The sequence below is a fragment of the Rhipicephalus sanguineus genome, chromosome 5 (genome assembly GCF_013339695.2).
Source record: "Rhipicephalus sanguineus isolate Rsan-2018 chromosome 5, BIME_Rsan_1.4, whole genome shotgun sequence".
Classification (NCBI taxonomy): domain Eukaryota; kingdom Metazoa; phylum Arthropoda; class Arachnida; order Ixodida; family Ixodidae; genus Rhipicephalus; species Rhipicephalus sanguineus.
The window spans coordinates 12,364,102-12,384,807 of NC_051180.1; the positions used below are offsets into that span (position 1 = coordinate 12,364,102).

General features: G+C 46.9%; 1 protein-coding gene across 1 annotated transcript; it reads left to right on the forward strand.

Moving 5' to 3' along the window:
• The first annotated feature begins 237 nt into the window (after positions 1 to 237).
• LOC119393231 (connectin) lies at positions 238 to 19,233 on the forward strand. The gene is made up of 3 exons (XM_037660140.2): positions 238 to 627; positions 6,399 to 7,387; positions 16,878 to 19,233. Coding segments are annotated over exons 1-3 (1,554 nt in total). The 5' UTR covers positions 238 to 625; the 3' UTR covers positions 17,441 to 19,233.
• Positions 19,234 to 20,706: the final 1,473 nt, after the last annotated feature.

Consider the following 20,706-nt stretch of genomic DNA (forward strand, 5'->3'; position numbering starts at 1 on the left):
CCCCCCCTTTTTTTTTTACTGCTCAGCCTATAGATCACGTAGGTGCACCCTTTGCCTAAACTTTGACAGCGGCCGGGAATCCTTGCCAGAGATGCAGAGACCAGGAGTGCTGGCCTTCTCATCCCTGCCCCCCTTTCATTTACTCTCTCTCTCTCTGCTCCGCTATGCCACGCCGCCCCGAAGCGCCGCTCAGAAGCGCTCCTATCGGCTCGTGGGGCTCCGCAGGCAAGCCGCATCTCTCTCCTCGTGCAGACGACGCGGACGCTGGACCGTCCGCCGCGCGCGAAAAATTTGCTTTCCCGTATTTGCACATTCCTTTATCGTGTTATTACTTTTATTTTTATTGGGGCCACGTGTCTTCAGGTGTTGCTAGCATTCGCGAGTGTCACAGCGTGCACCAACTGTGCATGTCTCATCGGTTCCCGCGACTCGTCCGTCCCTGTTCCTCTTGTGAGAACAAGTATCGCTGGAAAACTCAACCGTGTTACGCACCTACTTCCTCTGGAATACTTCATCTGGGAAACGCCTGAACGTCAATTCTCCAGGATTCGTTTCCGACGACCGTACGAGTCTGACGTGTTTCCCAAATTTCTTTGTTTGGTCTTCACTGCACTGTTTTACTGTCATGTAAGTGAAACAGCTTTTCGTCACTTGTCGCTACACTTTCGTGCGCTCTGTTATAGAATTTTTCAAGTAGTACTTATATAAAAGCTACTCCTTAAGAACGCACACGTACGAGCAAATTTTACGCAGTGTAAGATTTTTGTTGCTTGGAGAAACAAAAGTATCACATTGAACCCTCTGCGGGACCAGGTGCGTGCGTTTCTGTGCGATTGTCTGCGCTGTGAACTATAGACGTCGCTTACATCGTCTGTACAATGAATCTTATGGAATCATGACGATGAATATCTGGATGTCCATGCGTACTTAGGAGATGATGCGGAAGAGTTTCAGCAGTCTGGATCTGCGATTGTTTTCCCTTGAACTTGTGCAGGAGAAATATAGTTACTTCTAGGGGGATATTTTTTCTCCGTTACAAGTTCAAGACAAAGGACGATCGCAGACACAGACTGCTGAAACTCTTCTGCATCATTTTTCAAGTAGGTATGATCATCCAAGCGAAGCGAGAAGAAATTCAGCAGATAGCATTAGTCCGTGGTAATATAAGTTGATTGTATTAGTTTTCAGTAGTACAAGGCTGTTGCAAAATTTTCGTGAGAGGTCGTTGAACAGGGAACGTCCCTTGAGCTTAAAGCACCCCTTGCTCAACGACTTGTCATCACTTCAAGCATCCGTCTTCGCCAAAACTCCTACTTTGTTTCCATTGCAAAATTCCAGAATCTTAAGTGTTTAAAGCGCGATCTAATCATGAGAGATGCCGAAGACACGGAACTAAGTTTTTACCACATGAGGGTTTTGAAACGCATAATTATAAGCACACTAGGGCTGCAAATATTAAAATTGTTACGTGGCACATCTTCGGCTTTTACGTGAATGTTCGAGAAAAAAAATGACATTTATTACTTGTTAAAACTCACACCATTGCACAATGAGGAAAAATACATACACGTCTTCGAACGAAGGGCGTACGATTAGCGATTATATCAATCATGTCAAGCAGCCGCGCTCACGAATAGGCCCTATCGACAGCCGCTATTTAAAGCACAGGGTTATCTTTTCTGTGATAGTCACGCGTGCCTTTATATGCCACTTATTAAAGCTGTTGCACTTAATCAACAACCAACTTACGCATATGCTTCCTCTCTGTTGATTTTTTATCAATAGCCATTTAATAATACTGTTGCATTTAATGAGCAACTGACTTCAGCATGCTGATATTTCATCAACAGTTATTACAACTACAACAAATTACAACATCAACAAATTACAACTACAAATTACAAGAACAAAAAAATTAAAAAGCAAACCAAGTGTATCGTGTGCGCTATCCACGAACATATAGCCTAAACACCATAGAAATCGTTAAGTTCACAAAGAGCAGACGAAGAGCACCGCTTTGTCTTCAACCGTTAACCACCAAGTATACACTGTAACGAGTAGTTTAAAGTTTGCGTCAGACATCCTTGGACGAAATCCTCCGATATTATTTCCGTGGTTACTTACAGCGAGTGCTTGTCCAGGATGTGTACTTACTCTTGCAAAAACATCGTTCGGGCTGTTTATGTTCGCGCGCAGACACTCGTGTTATTGCGCACTAGAACACAGGAGATCGCGGCGCTCCTTTTTCCTCGCGCACTATGTGTATCAGCGCGTAACTATTTCCTGGAACAAAGCCAGCACAAATGACCCAGTTTCGCTGGGCGGCTGCAGTCATAGAAGAACACATCGTACTCGGAACCTCGATGAGACACAGCACGCATCTGCCCCACTTTGTCGATGGATACGTGCGGACGCCCGCTCCGCACGTTTTTTCAAATCTACTATCTCCTCTACTCTGTTGTTCCCCTGAGCTTTCCTCCTTTATTGCCCGCAGAAAACAGCGCCGCTCTTTTTTTTCTTCTTCTTACGATAACCACTTTTTCCACTCCTGCCTCTGACACGCACGTACTTCCCCTCTACGCCGCCTTGAGCCCATGACAAACACAATTTCTTGGGTATCTTTGTATGCGATCGACGTTCTCGATATTTCAAAGTATCGTGGACACTTCGTTGAGGCTCGCTACATGCGCCAATGTTTAGGTACGTTTAGGTTCGCTTTCTGAGAGCGAGGAGCCAGGCTTGGACGTCGCCTATGTTGTGCCTTTATTGCCTCGGTATTTTTAAGCAGAGGACAGCGTGACCGCGAACACACACGCACACGCACACACACAATGAATGAATGAATGAATGAATGAATGAATGAATGAATGAATGAATGAATGAATGAATGAATGAATGAATGAATGAATGAATGAATGCTGTGTGGGGCCAGATTTTATTTGCGCTTATTTTCTCCGCACATTTTCTACCTCACGGCCACTCCCGGTGCACAAGAAGCAACCGGAATACTAACCTGGTTGACCTATCTGTATTTCTTGCCCTCTACATACATACAGACATGGAGAAAGAGACTCATATGTTATTTAGTTCCAAGCTCTTCGACATGCCTCACCTTGCATTCGTTCTTGATTCCCCTTATGTGTTGCTCACGCTACACAATCTTAAGCTCAAATTAGCAATGTAACGCAATTCCGAGCTAATTGCACAGATAATGAAAGACCATGCCTAATAAGGTGAGCGTGCATTTGAATAGTGTATCAGCAGCTCATCTGCGTTCATTTTGCCTTTACTGCCATCTCAACCTTTCTTTGACGCAATCAAACCACTTAATTTTCTATTCGACTAAGAAGCTAACACGACGTCCTATTATTTTGCAAACATCCAGCTCTCAGCGCTGTCCTTAAGATCCGCTGAACTGGAAACTTGCTTATAAACGAGCTAATCACAAAGCTAATAAGCACGCCAGGCCCGCACACGTATTTGTGACCTGCCTTTAAATATATACTTGAAATTATATCAATGTGTGCGGAGGACTTGGAGCTTAAATTTACATAAGGACGGTGCATTCACTGCAACAGATAACGGTGTACCAGCAAGCACAAGGACTGTACGTGATTTCTTGCGGGTAAATATTTACTGAAACAAAATTCACGCACAGAAGAAATGCCATTGCTCCATCATTCAAGTTTTCAGAAGAGTTTCGGGTGACCTTAACCGCCTTTTTTTTTGCTGTGTCCTTCCATAATTTAATAAAAGACGAGTAACATACGGTATCCATATCATTCGCACAGCAGCCGTCTAGTTAAGCAAAAGCGATGAAGCCATTTAAGGAATTAATTTCACGTGTAAAGGAAAAAAAAATGGCGAAGCTTGCACTAAGTCGCGCAAGGCTTGCAACGGCGAAACTGGACGATTCCGAAGACTAATCTGGCTGCTTATAGGTTGTTGCTAGGCTTTAGCCTGGTTAGTCACGACACGGATGCCCCAACTCCATAACAGAGCGTTTTCTGCACCTCTCATAGATCTACGGGCACGTCGTCGTTGGCGTAGGGCTTCCATCGCTTCGGGCTCTTCTCGCCGCCGCCGTTGCTTTTCCCTTTCCCTAGTATGGCAACTAGTCGTTCCAACACTTTCTATCTTTTTATGTCTCTATTCCCATTATTCCTTCTATCTTTCTCTCTTTCTTTCCATACCCTCTTCTCTTAGTGAACCAGTGAGTAGGGGGATTTCCTTCACCTCATCATCACATCTCTCCTCCTCACGCTCACTTCCCTTTCCCGCCCCCTTTGATACACTATACTATACAAGGCTACGCTATGCTCTGCTAGCGTTCCTGGGTAGCCGAGTGGTTAGGACGCTCACCTTCGGATCGAAGGTACGCGGGCTCGAATCCCGCGTCGTGAAGAATGTTCTTTTCGGCAAGAATATTGCTCTTTATAAATCTTTCTTTCCGTCTCTCTGTTTGTTTGTCTCTTTCTTTTTTTCTCTCTCTTTCTCTCTCTCTGCACTCGTTCTCAGGGTTATTACAGGCCACCAGGGGCATAGCCAGAAATTTTTTTCGGGGGGGGGGGGTTTAACCATACTTTATGTATGTTCGTGCGTGCGTTTGTATGTGTGCGTGTATATATACGCAAGCAAAACTGAAAAATTTCGGGGGGGGGGGGGGTTTGAACCCCCCCTTGGCTACGCCCCTGCAGGCCACGCCTTAGCAGTGAGTAGTGGGACCTGCCCAAATTCTGTGGCACATACCCGTTCATGGTGGTGATAGTTTTCCGATAGGCCGCACATTGCGGCTAGCTTCAAACAGCTGCGCTGTTAAATGTGGGCGTGCAGTTACCCACATAATCATTGCACTAAACTCCTCTAAATAAAACACGGGAAGAATAAGCGTATAAACCATGTAACAATGCAAAATAAAACAGACTTTCTTCAACTGAAGATGCTATACGCAGCCTAAAAATGTCTAAAGTATATGAAGCATCTAAAATTGGGGTACCGGTATTGGCTGCGCTATTGTGAATCCCGCCTATTATAAACATCATGTCAGAAAGCTAACTCTCTCAAGCTACGTTGATTTCATTAGCTTTAAATGTTCGGCGAGGGTTTAGTTACAGAACTGTGACATATATAGAATTGTTGCATATATATTCGAGTTGCATGCTAACGAAGTTCTAAACGTAATCTCTTTTTTCCATTCTTGCCTTGATTGCTCAGATGTTGAGATCATTCTTAATGAGCAATAAAAACCTTCAAGACCTAGCAAAAAAGTTCCAAGTTTTACCATTATTAGTCTGTAACTGATTTCTTTTGAACTGCATCTTTATGCAGATTGGTCCGGCAAATCCTTTTAAGTACAGTAACAATTCCTATGCATCCGATTCATTCGAATATAAATGACTTCGAGTGCAAGCTGTGGTTAGCTTTTAGACAGCAAAAAGTACCGCTTCTGTCCGCCTTCCCACTGCTACATTTCTCACTCCGTTTACCCGTCAACTTTTATCGCAGGGTTTATTATTTCTGTTTGACTTTATCAACCCTTAAAACTTTACCTTACCATATTCTACATAAGTATTATCGCAAAGCTCATTATAACTTTAAATGAGTTCTAATATAGAAAACCAATCAATCCTTCTGAGAAAAACCCTATCGCTTTTCTGAGACTGGCTAGCTACGTACTCTCAGACTGCATCAAAGTGCACAAGAGTAATTCTGAATTACGCCCTAGAAATCATTCGCAGTTGTACATAGAACAAAGGGAAAGACAGAGGATCATGTTAGCGCACAAAGGCCATAAAGCGGGAAGCTAAGTAACGTACGATCTTGAACACTGGAACAAGGCAGATAACATTGTTTTGGTGAGGAGCCCATAAAACGGAATATTTCCCTTATGTTTGAGGCTTGGCAGAAAACATGACCCTTACAGAACAATCGCAGGAAAACGGCTGTAATAGAACCATCAATAAATTAATCAAGCTCTTTTCGCTTTTTGCACCGTACCTTATTACCTCGCGCGATAAGGCTTTTCATGTCTATAATAATATATAAACAAAGTATAAGAAACGCATCTACAATTTATAGGTTGTACATTGAACGTTAGTTGAATTTTAGCGCCAGTCCTATACACCGAGCGTCAGACTTAATGGAGACGGTGTACTGAATAAAACCTACTGATGTAGCTTTATTGCAACTAAAATACCACTTTGCGAGTGTTCTGTATGACACTTCATCAGGCTTTCGAGCATATTCTGCAAAAAAAAAGGAATAAAAATTAACGTTGAGCAAAGTAGAGTGAATCATGCTAAGCGATTCGAAGTTTCGACACTATGATTCGAGTTGCAAAAAACATTTTAGAGCTTCTATATGCCTTACTTTTCATCCTTTATTTTCCTTCACTTCAGGCCATCTGGACTTGCCCTTCTGGTAGCTGCCTGGCTGCTAGTCCTAGTTCGTCGTGCGGGTTCGGACGATCTGGTACCTGACCTCTGCAACCTTATTGACCAGCCCATGTACTGTCGTTGCGACGCCAATGACATGGATGAAGTTGCCGAAGTCACCTGTTACGTGGGACGGAAACTTCCGGTGGATCATATTGTCTTTCAGTCGTTCGAACGGCAACCGAGTGTCGTTTCTGTAGCGTTCACGGCGTTCGGTAGCGAATATAAGCTCGACTTTGTGCCAACGTTGGCATTGCTCCACATGCCACAAATCGAACGTGTCAAGATTTCCCAAGCGGAGCTCGGAGACGTCAAGCCACACGCGTTTCACAACCTGTCGCAGCTCGCGGTCCTCTCACTGGACTCAAACGAGATCACCAGCTTAGACGCAGACGCCATCGCGGACCTTCCGCGCCTCAAGAAGCTCGAGCTCGCCGACAACAAGCTGAGAAGGCTGCGGGCCGGCTCCCTCAAGAACCTGCCTTCCCTGACGCATCTGTTCCTCGAGCGCAACCAGCTGGAATTGGTGGACGACGGCGCGTTCGAAGACCTGGGCTCCCTTCGCGAGCTGGAGCTGAGCGACAACGCGATCCAGAAGCTAAGCGAGCAAAGCTTTCGCGGTCTGGCGCGCGTAGCGAGGCTCGACCTGTTCCGCAACAAGCTGACGCGCCTCGAGGCCCGCGTGTTCAGCGGCATGCCCCAGCTGGCCGAGTTGGACCTCAAGTACAACGAGCTGTCCGAAGTCGACCCGCTGGCCTTCGAAGGGCTGCCGCAACTGACGGTGCTCTACATGTCGTACAACCGACTGCGCGTGCTGCCCGCGAACATGTTCCGCGGGGCTCCCAACCTGGTGTCCGTGGACCTGTCGCAGAACCAGCTGCTCACGATTACCTGGAGGACGATCCAGGACCTGGCCAAGATTGACGCCGAGTCCTTCGACATGAGCCTCACCGGTGAGGGGAGACGCATTTTCTGACTATTTATTGATGGTTCTATAGGTTAGGTGGGCTTTTATTTTTTGCTTTTATTTTTTGCAACGCTCGCGTTGGTTTGCTTAAAAATTTTGATTCTGGCAACATAATGATGTAAGCTCAGACATACAAATAGATATGAGCGAATCGATTCCTCAAAATCCGCGAACACGGGGAGGACTGAACTGCAAAGAAAAAAGAATAAATGGGTATTTCGAAAAGTTTCGCAGCTAATTCAATGACAATTTGTCCATGTCTGGATATCGAACCTGGGTCGAAAGTCTGTCCAGGGTTAGTCGAGTAGGAGCCGGACAACCTTGCTCTATCGCGAAACCAAGTGAATTCGAACCCTTAAACTCTGAAAAAAGCACAACTTGTACGGAGACTCAGAAAGAACACAGGAAGGAGTTTCCGGGCAAGTCGCGCTTTTTTCATTATTAACCTAAACCAACATGCGCAATATATATAGTTATCCTAAATACATACATACATGCATTGCAAGATTTAGAAAATATCCTCCTGCGCCCACAGAAGCTAGTTTTGGTTGGGGAAATAAGATATTGCACAACCCCATAGACTCTTTATATTACAATAACGTTTTTGGTAGTCCATGCGCCCTAGCATATTTATTCATAATTCTCTCAAAACAGCTATGTGTGCCATGCACCACGTAGACCAACGGGAACACGAGCCGCAAGAAGTGCACGAGAAGATTTCGCCCTCGTGCACTTGACCTTGACGGCACTCGGGCAGCCCATATGCGCGAGACTGACTCGTAGAACAGAGACCGAGGGGAGAAGAAGATAGCGTACACAAACACACGGCACCCCCAAGCCCGTGCCCTCAGCCGGCATGCCTTTGAGACAGGACAACCTTATATACAGTATACATTCGTGCCGACAGATCGGTTCCTGCCGCCGTGCTTCCTAAAGAAGAGCGGTAGCAAAGGATCGAGAGAACATACCCCCTCACCACGGTGGATGCGTACTTTCTATATAAGTGGCACAACCTCTCCAGGCGCAACCAACATAGAAACCAGGCTGCGTTTTCTTACCGTTAGTCTTATTCTCGGCCTGCTCAACGAGCAAGCTGATCAACGAAGAACAGGCCCCGCACGTTGTGAACAAGAAAAGCGCTCAAAAGAAGCAAAACGTTTCTTCGTAGATACTTCACTTTTATTCTCTTTATCGCAGTTGCGCTCGAGCATGTATACAAAGCCGCCTTTCCTTTACGGGTGTGTGACAGGGCTCTGGCCTTTTGATATAGCATACAGCAGGCTACGCGCGTTGGCGAGTGAAACGCGAATAGACATCGTTTCGGCACAGCCTCCCAGTGATTACATGTGTTATTGGTCCCGACGCAACGAGGAATCGAGACATCGCCACGTCGCACATGCTTGCGCCACGTGGGCCTGCGAGCAAGGGTCACCGCATCGTTTTATTCGAGGAAGCCTAAACAAAAGAATCATCAGGACTCCATGACTCAGCTACTCCTAGCGTCGGTTGTTACATCTGACCTCTCTTAATCTTCTTGTTTCTTCGTCTTTAAGACGCTCTCTGACCTTATAGACGCCTTGTGCGACAAATTAATCTCCGATGGAGCTTCTTTAATCTTACTGGTGGCGAGGTTAGCACAGGCAGGAACGAGACGGTTGGCTTTTTCGGCCTCATTTCTTGACCTGGAGCCCCGTTCACACTGGGAAGATATACACTCTAAGCCGAAAAGGACTAAAAGAGGGGGGGGGGGGGGCAAAGTCTGCCCCATACCGTTACTCTGCCGGACCTGACCCGTCATTGCTTGTTTTCGACGATAATGACTGCCGAGGGTTCCAGATGTTGCATTCCAAGAACTCTTTACTTCTCATCTTTACTCCGGGAAGGCCAGGGACCAAAGGCAGGTCTTTGCGAAAAGCGCCGCCATCACTTCATTTTCAGTTTTTCATCCATTGTAAAGCATGGGGAGGGGGGGTGGCCTCGCTGGGATGAAACACTGCCCCCCCCCTCCCCCCAATGGGGAACCCTGCGCACGCCTATGCCACCAACTCTACCTAAACGTGCTGTATCATGGCAAGAAGGGAGACGAATTTCAGCGCAGCTGCTTGCATGAGAGCCACGGCCACGTTGGCAGCGTTCTACTTCCACGGCGTACGTAGACATACACGCATTGCCTTCCGTTCTCTCGTAACCTCGCGTTTTGATTGGCTAGCGACAAGCGATGCTTTTCTCCCGACGACGAAAATCCGTCTCGGACCTATCGGCGCGACGAAGGCTTCTTCTGGTCGCGCGACGAGCCGAACGATTTGTGGAGCGACCGGAAATTATTCAGTATTAACGGGATTAAAGGATGCAATAACCTGGCTCGGCATTTCACCCCGCAAAATACCTTTATCTGCACAGTCAAGCTACCGCTGTGTGTATCTGGATCTATACCTACTCCATATTTATGCCATGCACCCATGAGTCTCGTGTTCTTCTGGAAGTAATAACTACTGCTTTGGGCTTATCCGTACTCAACGCGTCCACTGGTGCTCGTGTTTTTGTTTTTTTCTTCACTTATTTGCTTGTAGGTACCTTAGCCGCCTTTATAAATTGTGCGTAAGGTTCTGTCCACCGATTTTGTGTTCTGTTGTAGCTTCATAGCATCAGAGCTAAATAGTGCCGACAACTGACGATATCGCGAACCAATTTTTCTTTGTGTGTTTACATGTCGTTCATTGCATTCACCGCCTTCTGGATTTCTCCGTCACGACACAGCTTTATTATGATTGCTGAAAATGATTGATCGACACATCGGAACGTGATCTACCATTCCTCTTTGCCGGGCGGCAACGGCCGGGCACTCAACGTCTAAAGAAGCAGATGCGAAAAACACTCTCGGAAATGAAAGCCTCGCAAGATGTCGCTCTCGTCCTGCGAGCGTGAAAGAAGCAGGAAACGGAAGTGAAAAGAGAAAGAACAGCATACCGTTTCCAGAGGTAGCTCCACTGATTTCGATAAGATGGATGAAATCGGCCAACGAAATCCGTCAAAATCGTGCCGAGCCGAGCAGAACGCTCGCAAATGTTTCCCCATTTAGTTTTGTACTATTATTTTTGTATCTCCGCAGTCAGTTCGCAATTCTGCGTTTCATCTCTCCACTTCGGCCCTTTTTCTTTTTTTCTGTGCACACAAATCTGTCAGTGTCATCACTTCGCGAGCGTCCGTTTCTGGCTCCAAGAATACTTCCGCGTCCCATCCTCTGGAATCCGTAGGCGTGCGCAGGGCTCCCCATTAGAGGCGGGGGGGGGGGGGCAAAGTTTTGTCGCAGCCCCCCTCCCCCCTGGTCGAGTCCAAAGGACAACATGCTTCACAATGCATGAACAAATGAAAATCAAGCCATGACGTGCTTCTCACAATGGCCTGCATTTAGTTCGTGGCTATCCGGGAGTAAAGATGGCCAGTAAACTTTTCTTGGAAGTCATCAGGGGCCTTCGGCCGCCATCATCGTCAAAAACCTGCATGGCCACATGACCCTGCTTTTTAAGCAATGAACGGACAAGTGCGGCTGAGTAAAAGCATGGGGCACACTTTGTACCCCCCCCCCCCCCCTTAGCCTCCAGCCTCTCCAGCCGCGTGCTCTGCAGCCGCTCACTGGTGAAGGAAATCCTACATGAACAAATGTGTGAATTTCTCAAAATACCCAATTAGCGGGAAAGTGCTCGCATTATTAGAGAAGAGAAATGAAAGCATAACTTCTGCTTCACAATCTTATCGTCAAACCTTGGCGTCAATAGGTGAGTGTGACGTCCCAAACTCCAATTTTCTCGTATCAGCGCTGTCCAGGAAAATTTTTCGAAACCTGCTAAATTGGGCGATCCATTAAAAATCCAACCTTGACCTTTGCGTATATCTATAAATAGAACGAGTATATAGAGTAGAGGTGTGCACGGGCTCCGGGTAGCCCGAAAGCCCGAAAGCCCGAGCCCGACCCGGCCCGCGGGCCGGGCTCGGGCCCGGGCCGGGCTCGGGCTACTCGGAGTTTTATCGGGCCAGGCTCGGGCCCGGCGCAAAGCCCGACTCAAGCCCGAAATGCAGAGAATGAACGGGAATTGTTTTCCAGCACGCACACAGCGCCTTTTCCGCGACCGCCCTTTACCGCTTTTCCTTTTATTCGCTACTTTAAACAAAAGGGGAGCAGGTAAAGCACTGCCTCTGTTGCACTCTAACAAACAGAGAAGTAACACCACCTGAGCTAGTGACGGCGCCACGCGACTGTTCCGCGTTAGGTTTAAGGCCAAATCCCATACGAGTGAAAATGCACGCGACAGCGACGAGCGACCCGACGTAGATCGCCTTCGTGCAAGCTGATGCTTGCATGGGCCATTGCATGGGCATACCCCATACACGTGACGGCTTTGACGAGCGAACTCCATTGTTGCTGGCATGAGGCCGTCTACTTGTATAGCAACAGAGCCGCGCTGTCGCAGGTATGCACTGCAAATAAAATATTTGTTGCATGCCAAATTACCGGAAAACGATGTTTCGTTTTCGCAGCGAACCTTCAAAAAGCCGGGCCGGGCCGGGCCCGGGATTGTGTTTTCGTACGTCGGGCCGGGCCGGGCGGGCTCGCAGCCCTTTGCCGTCGGGCTCGGGCGGGCCTTAGACAATGTCAGCGGGCCCGGGCCGGGCTCGGGCTCGGAAATACGGCCCGCGCACAGCTCTAATATAGAGGGCAAAGCCGAACTGCTGCGGGAACTTCAGGAGTCCATCGGTCGCCCATCGTTAGTTTTAGCGTATTTTCTTTTTCCCACGACAGAAACAGTTGTTTTGCTAATGCAGGAACGTAATTATTAGCACACAGCCGAATTGAATATTTGTATACGATTATAATTTAGAAAGGTAAGACCCTGTTATCAATGCTGTTGGGATGAATGGGAAAACACTGGGAGGAAGGTGGTATTCCCTCACAAACGTGCAATAATGCTACGTAAACTTATATGTAGCAAAACTGGTGGTGGTTCGGTACAAGCAATGACGTTATTAATAATTAGCTAATTAACCTAGTACCAGGTCAACACCTCCTTTGCACTGCATACGATCGCATAAATTTTTGGTCGCGTGGAATGAAAATGCTGGCGTATACATGTTCTATAATGCCATCCGCTTAAAACTGGCAAACGACCTCGTCAAGAGACGCGCAAGCAAAGCGCCTTGCGCAGTTTGCTCGATGCTTCCCGGACCGGCACCAGCATATTTCTTCGTAATCAGATGTTCCGACAGGCGCTCGGCAAGAGGTAAAGAATGATGGATCGATCACGTCGCTCTTCGCCTTGACGCAAACCTAAACAGACACGTTACGTCTGCTTAACGCCGTCTGTCTTTGTAACATGGACTTTCTGCTTTTTGCCGTTTCCTAACTCCCTAAACGCGGTATGCGTGTACCACCAACCATAGGTCGGTAAACTCACTCATGATTCGGCTCACTCAGGTTCACTCAGACTCAGATCGAGCCGTGAGTCCGAGTCCGTGCGAGTCCGTGTGAGTAATATTCTGGTGAGTTTGAGTCCGAGTGAGTCCGGTTGAGAAACATTTAGTGAATCTGAGTCCGGTTGGGTAAAACTTTGGTAAGTCTGAGTCCGAGTGAGCCTTAATCTTGAGTGAGTCTGAGTGAGCTTCACATTTTTTGCCGATCTATGGTCCTATCTACTCAACTTCAGCATTACGATCAGCCTTATGGCAGCTCACGTTTATACGCAATTGCATTCACCTCTACTCGCACATACTTCAGCGCACTAGCGTTCACACGCCAGCTCAGAGGCGTAAGTTCTGACCTCCGCCCCCCCCCCCCCTCGCAAACTTTCTTACAGGAACTTCTTGATAAAAATATCTCGTGTGAGTCATCTCTTTCAATAAAAACGTCGTTCCGGGTGGTCAAGTTGTATTTGAAGGTACGATATCAAAAGGCGTCAAGTAGAGCGCAGATTATGCGAGATATCGGTGATAAAGAGCATTCACAGAGCGGCCAAAAAATCTATTATGTGCTAATGGACTGAAGAGTCGACTTACTCAGACTCAGAGCGAGCCGTGAGTCTGAGTTTGAGTGAGTTCAAGTGAGTAATATCTTGGTGAGCTTGAGTCCGAGTGAGTCCGGTCAAGAAGACGTTTTGTGAGTCTGAGTCCAAGTGAGTCCGACTGAGGAAAACTTTGGTGAGTGTGAGTCCGAGTGAGCGCTGAGGGCAAAATATATTTCATGAGTGAGTCTGAGCGAGCTCCGCATATTTTGCCGACGTATGGTACCAACACACTTTGGGCTTTAAGCTCGTCGCTCCAGAACGCGCAGAGCCCCGGTTGCAATATGACAAGGCAGAAAGCCACGCGCCCGGAGACGTTGCAAGAAAACAATATTCCCTCCGGAAAGCGTCTGCATTTCGTCTGCATGTTTTCATGACCGCACAGATGCGTTGTACGCTTTACAAACGTTTCATTGGTACGTAGACGACGAAAACGTCCCCTGTGTCATCCACGCTTAAGGTCGGAAAATGAGCTCCGGGGTGACTCCAAACTTCTTATGCTCGAACAAGATAGAAACACATAGAATGATATTAGACAACTACAGTGTATACAAATTATTGCCTTCATGAGGAAAAGTTCCATTCTACCTAGTTTTGAAAGTACAGTTATTTGCGGTATGGAACATTTTGAGAAATTGCGAAAAATTGGTAAGCTTTGAAAAATCGCCGCGCTATGGTGAAAGCTTGTAAATCAGTACGAGAACAGATGGCGCAGGCATAAACTTTTATTTATTTTATTGACAACGAGCAAATATAATGTGTTAGTTTAAAATTTATTTGACACTACCATACTATTTACCGAGTTTTGCAACCGACTCAATAGTGGTATACATCTCACAGCATTGTAGGACAATTTACATACTTCGCCCTCTTTAGATGTGCCGAGAGATGCAGTACAAAGAAGCGTAATATTACTTTTTTATGAGCGTAACTAAATTCTGAGCTTCACGCTCTATTTCAATTAGGTTTTTCGATCCCCGGCACTTTTTGTCGATGGATTGACGGCCCAAGTCTATACCCCTAAAGCTTTCGGGCATCTGCAAACACCTAAATCTTAAAGCTCCGTTACAATAGACTCGCTGTATACTATATCAGCCAATTTATTCGCTAACAGATACTCATATTTGGAGACAAAGGCTCTTCAAAACAAAAATATAACAAACAGGTTCGGTGCGTGCCGTGCTGGTCTTCCTTTCTTTGCTCTGAGCGCTCTTCTGGCTCCTTTTAGGCAGAATGACTTATTCTGTAGGTAGTCCTTGCATAACACTGAAAGAACACATATCTGACAACCACAAAAATATACCGTGCCCCTCATAGGAAACTACGCAACATAATTCTATGCACAAAGTTGTGAAAGGTTGTTCACCCATCCTTCGCTAACATCCATTGGCCAGGCTCAATACATCAGCCACACTTGCTGAAGGGTGCACGTAGCTGAAAGCGTTTTCGCTCAGCTCAAATCGACGCGCGCCAAAGCAGACTCGTAGCGAAAGAACAAAACATGGCTGCGTCACGCTAAATCTACTCGATCCTCGACCACGGCCGCGCGCTGCCGTGCCTCGGCAGATAGTCGCGCGTTCCAGTTTCCAGTGTATGCATACGCCAGGAAAAAGAGCATAGCTGTACAGTCCTTGCTGATTGAAAAGCGACATCAAATCTTTCAGTATTAGGGCTGGCATATAGTTTCTCACAATAATACCTGGTGGGAAATCTGGCGTCACCGTCAATGTGAATTTCTTAAGGGACGCCGTTGCCGCGATGGGAATCACGGTATGTGTATAGTGCCGGTATGTGCACGGTATACACTATATATTCTAGGCACTATAGTATGTGTGTCTGCGAGGCTTGTGTTGGCTGGTGTTGAGCAAGGCTTCGGCTAAAAAGCGGATACGACTGCGGAAATGAAGCTTCTCTAAAACAAAACTTTTATAAAGCGATCTTATTCACGCGTATTATACTCTAGAATAAAAGTCCACCTACCTGTACGGAATAACCAAACAACGAAAGAAAGAAACAGACGACAAGCAGTCGCAGAGTGAACGCTGGCCTTGTCGTCTGCCTTCCAGGCTTAGCGTCCGTTCGTTACTTTTTACGCTTCGTAAAAGTGAACATCAACGCATAGTTAAATAAAACTCGTTTCCGTACATTGATAAAAAATAAATAGCTTACTACGTGCTCCTTCAGTACGAAATCAATCATTTTGACGTAAGGAACGTGTCGAAGCCAGAAGCCAGACGCGCCTTCGAGGCGTCCGGGCTCTTCGCGAACGATACCCATCTGAGTCAAGTCCGAAGCTCATATATCCCAGCATTCCCATGCATACAATAGGGAGCCCGTATGACCGGCCGGTCATGTAGGCTCCTTAGCATACAATAGAGTTACTGTATATGCATATACAGTAACTCTAGCATACAACAGCTCGCAGCGCCAGTTTTCCCTCTAGGAGAGAGAGAGAGAAAGCTCTATTGTAAGAAACTCTATGAGGACTGGTATGCGCAGCTAGTCGAGATCGCCTCGTCATGTCGCTACGAAACTGACCGCTAAAGACAAGGTTAAAGACAAGTAAAGACAAGGTCAAGAGCGTAGAAACAAAGGTATGTGCATTACTTAGCCCTAAATTTCCGCATTTCAATCCGTGAGCACTCTGTGCTTAGACTTAGGTGCATGTTAAAGAAACTCAGGTGGTCGAAATTTCCGGAGCCCTCCACTACGGCATCCCTCATAATCATATCGTGGTTTTGGGACGTTAAACCCTAACAATTATTATTATTATTACGTGAGAACTGTCTCCGCCAGCACACTATAATCACAACCAGTAATTACCCGAAAACGTACCCGAAAGGCTATCGTTGACACGTGCGCAACGCTAACTATAGGAGTTTTGAGCTGAAGCCACGAAAGTTTCCGACCAGCGAGAGGTATACAGCTTCGCTGCAAAACGAGCATGCACGTCTGTACTGCCACGGCCGCGTTGTGTGAAGCACTACTTGTAGCATAGTAACTTTTTGCCTGACAAAACTACCCACGAAACACGACAAGACACAACGCTATTCTCAACCGACCAGTTGACCAGGTCAATTGAGCGCCATGTCCTTTCGTCTTTCCTGTGTCGTTTTCTTGCGCTAAAAGTTAATAGGCAGTTTTAGAATAGCGTACGCTAAGTTAGCGTTACCTTTGCGGCCCGCTATTTCCGTCACTTAACGGGAGCCCTCAAGCGGTTAGCGTACGACGCATGCGCAGTTGCGCGAAAAGCCAACACAAAGCTTTGCGTACGCTATTCTAAAACTGCCTACTATGGGCGAGAACCAACTAGCCCGTCAACACATTGTGTTAAGGTATACTTGCAGCGTTTCAACCAGCGCGGCCGTTGTGTACTGCGTAGTTCCCTCTGAAGTACTCTTACTCTTTGCTATCCACACGCAGGCAACAAGTTCAGCTGCGACTGTCGGCTGGCCTGGATCCTACACCTGGAGAAAGCCACGCGCAATGCAAAGTTCCGGCGAGAACTGCGCCACGTCAAGTGCGATTTCGAAGAAGCATCGGCTTCCAACATGACCGGCGGCAGCAAAGTGGTCCGGTTAAGCCTGAAACAGCTTGGATGCACGGAAGACTACGAACGACCCGCACTGGGCGATATTTCGCTCACAACTGACGACACTCCGGCGTCCGGGATGTCTTCCGCGCGTCCTTACGACGATGACGATTATTACGACGTCAGCGATGACGAAGCAGAGGGAGACGAAAGAGACGAGAATTCGCCCGGATCGCCGCCGCAAGGCAGGCACCAGTCTCGAGAAGAGATACACACTGTAACGAACGAAGTCGATGTCATCCTGAGTCAGCAAAAAGCTCTCGAGAAAGAGGCCTCGACGGCTAGCCACAACGTGCCTCACGGCACGTCTTCGAAAACCGCGCCGTTTCAGGCCGCGACTCTGCTAGTTTCAGCTTTCTTGTTCTCAGTCCGTGCGCAAAATTGCTGCAGGTGATAATGTCGAATCTGGAAAGCGTGGTTTATCACCGCGCATTGTTTCACGAAAAGAAAAAAAATGAGGCGAATAATGTAACGATTTATTCTGCTTGATTCTGTGTCATTTCTTGCCCGCCACGCGCTCTTGTTTTCACTATTCACGGCCGGCCGATCCCGCTGACAGCGAATGCGGTGTGCCGCTGTGACCAGCGATGGGGGGCGATAAGGAATGGCGTTAGGGCATGATCGTTGCATTATCAATCCCCTTCTCCTTTGAGATTGGACAAACAAAGGAGCTATTCTGGAACTGTCCATCTAATGAACATGTCCACTTCAGCCTGACGTCATCAGAGCTCGCTCCGTTGCTGCAAAAAGCGGCAAGCCGGGGCGTAATCGCACTGGTGCGTTAAAAGGGAGGCCGCGTTACACCGAACTCGAGAGACTAACGCAATCACAGAGTCAGTGTTAATGCATGGCCTCCGAGATTCGCGCGGCCATTCCGTTTCTCTCATTTATGTCGAGAGTTGCGGAAGCTCCATCGTGTCAAGATGACGTTGTGGAAGAAGAACCGAAAAACAGAGGGCGCGCTGCTCGTCAAGCTCTGGCCGATCAACGGCGACCGAATTGGACAGTCCACTAAATGGACGCTTTGAGACTAGCTCCTCAACTAACTTTCACTGCAAATTTCACTCACACCATAAATCGGAGAGGTGTTCATTTAACTTTCAGAATATTATCAAGAACACCGATGAACAGCGTCATAAGTTTCGAGTTGATTTCTGAGATAGGCATCATAAACACATCATAAAGCAATATACGTTCGGTCTCGTAGATCTGGTGTCCTACTCAAACAGTGGCTTTGGCAAATAGCACAATTCGACAATGACACAGTCCTAGCCGTCAAGCTGCATCACTCCAGGACGCGCACATTACTTGCAAAGAAAATTCATAACGCCGACTTGAAGAGTTAACAAAATTTCATTAAGCTTCTGCATATTACTTTGTAACACATACTTCAACCTTATTATAGCAAATGAGTTAACACGGCATGCGTCTACTTGAAGCTAATTCTCGGGATGGCACTGCTTTCGAGATAATTTTTCTCCAAGTTTGCGATGGAGTAAATAAACAATCCATTTGTTTTCTTTCTTTTTTTACTTTGATTTATAAAACAGTGTCTCGCTAAGAAGTTAAGTGGAACAGCAGTGCATCTTATTACCGCGTGTTTCATAGCGCATATACCGAAATCGGTGCCAACCCTCAATTTCTTCCAAGTGGACATGCCTTGCAAACTTCCCGATGAAGTGATTAGCTCAAATCTAATAATTATTAACTGTAGGAGATTAACGTCCCAAAATCGCAATATGATATGAACCACGAAATCTAGTCATAGAAATCGTGCTCATTTATGAATCATGCATTTCAATTTGTTGTGAAAGTAATGTCTATTTATTTGAGCCACCTAGTTGAAGAAATATAACTTTACTATCGCCCCGCAGGAGACATTTAAAAAAATTCGTTATAGATGGATGGATGGAAAGACTTTGTTAAAGTCCTTCGAAACGCGCTCTAGCACGTAGCGGGCAGCTACAAAGTCGGAACAGAAAGACCAAGTTTTTCTGCTGTGTCGCTGCCCGTTGGACCGCTCATAGCGTATGTAAAAAAATAATAACAAATAAATAACTTGTATAGCCCAGGTACAATGTGCTGACGGTTTTTAAAAGTCTCGCAAAAGTTATTAGTGGTGTTAAAAAGAACTGGTTACTCTTTGCTTATATTATGGAGCCAGTGTACCAAGACGTTCTCGCTCGTGTTATTCGCAATGCCCATAGACTGTCGCGCCGCCAAGCGGAATTCAGGAGCGTCCTCTCGAGGAGGGTTAGTAGACGACAAAACAGCAGCACTACGCAGTCGCTCCCTTGTTCGGCTGGGCTAACCTCAGTGTTAACGCGTTGGCAAGGAAGGAACACTACGACTTGGCATGTTCCCTGCATCAGTGAACAAACTGCATGGGCCCTCCGTGACACGAGAAATCTGATTCGTTCTTGCAAGGCGCGAAGTTTTAGTGAAAATACGTGGCGACTCGCGCTTTCAATGCTAGCCCACAGCGTACGCATACTATCAGCTTCGCGAGGCTTTCTGTAGCCACGTAGGTTAGTTAAATGTTATCGTCTGACATATTCAGTTGAAGCTCACCCTGTTTTACTTGTATATAGCATTGGTCAGTGTTTCTTGTAGTGCATGAATCCCATAACACTACGCGGGAGGTCGCGCCGGCTCGCGATGTGCTCTTGTAAAACTGAGCGATCTCAAGTTGTCGATACCTTAAAATATGCCTCTATCCTTTGTCAGCAAAGCGCTGTTACTAATCGTGCGAGCGACGTTTCAATCATTCGAGGACGCGTCTGCTCCACGCCTTTCGTGGAGCGAACGCTTTCCACGCCGTCCTTCGCCAGTGTTTCATAGGTTTCACAGCGCTGCGCCGCTTGTTTTTGTACGTTTGTTGATAGGTGGCAGCACACTGCAAGCGATTTGGTCGTTGACCGATCTGAGAGCGAAATGTTCTCCGCGCCCAGACGTCTCTGTAATTGTAAACGTGGTGACGCGGAGTGGTCGAAGTCGTTCGGCGGAGGAAATTCTTCAGATTGCTTTCAGCAGTGATGTTCAAAGAAACCACCTTGACGACGAGGATTTTTCACTGGACGTAGAAGACTGTGAAGGCACCGAGAGTGACAGCGACGGTGAACGACCAGCTGCTAACTCACGAGGAGCGAGTTGCACTTCACGTCCCCCGTGCGTTAATGTTATTTCACGCTCGTAAGACAGTTTGATTGTATTTAATGTATAATATCCTTGAGCGAGATCAAAATAAAAGCATAGTTCCTCTTGTGCATTGCATGTATCAATTATTGTGGATATTATGGAGCGCCGCATGCCGCCAACACGCTCGAGCTCGACCAGAGAAGCGAAATGGTTAGAGCGTTGGAACGTGCAGTCACAGCCATAATCCACGCCTCTCGGCTAACTTCGTCGACGTCGCGAAAAGGATACGTGTGCATTCTTTTCGACATTCATGTTTCGATCGTGCTGATCGAGCCTGCAACATGCGAGTGAAGTGAATTGCACACGGCTAGAGTCTCAGCATGGTGACACAAGCGCTACTGAATGGGAAGTTAAATGCCTGTGTTCCGTTGAAGACGTAACTCCGCGTTCCCGGCTGCACAAGTAATGACGACGGCGTATTATGTTTGGAAACCATCACCACGTTAAACGTGCGCTCCCGTG

Excerpts from the sequence above, each read along its gene's own strand:
- LOC119393231 (XM_037660140.2), top strand. Across the intron at positions 7,388-16,877 it reads CTTCGACATGAGCCTCACCG|GCAACAAGTTCAGCTGCGAC; the intron begins GTGAGGGGAGAC and ends ATCCACACGCAG.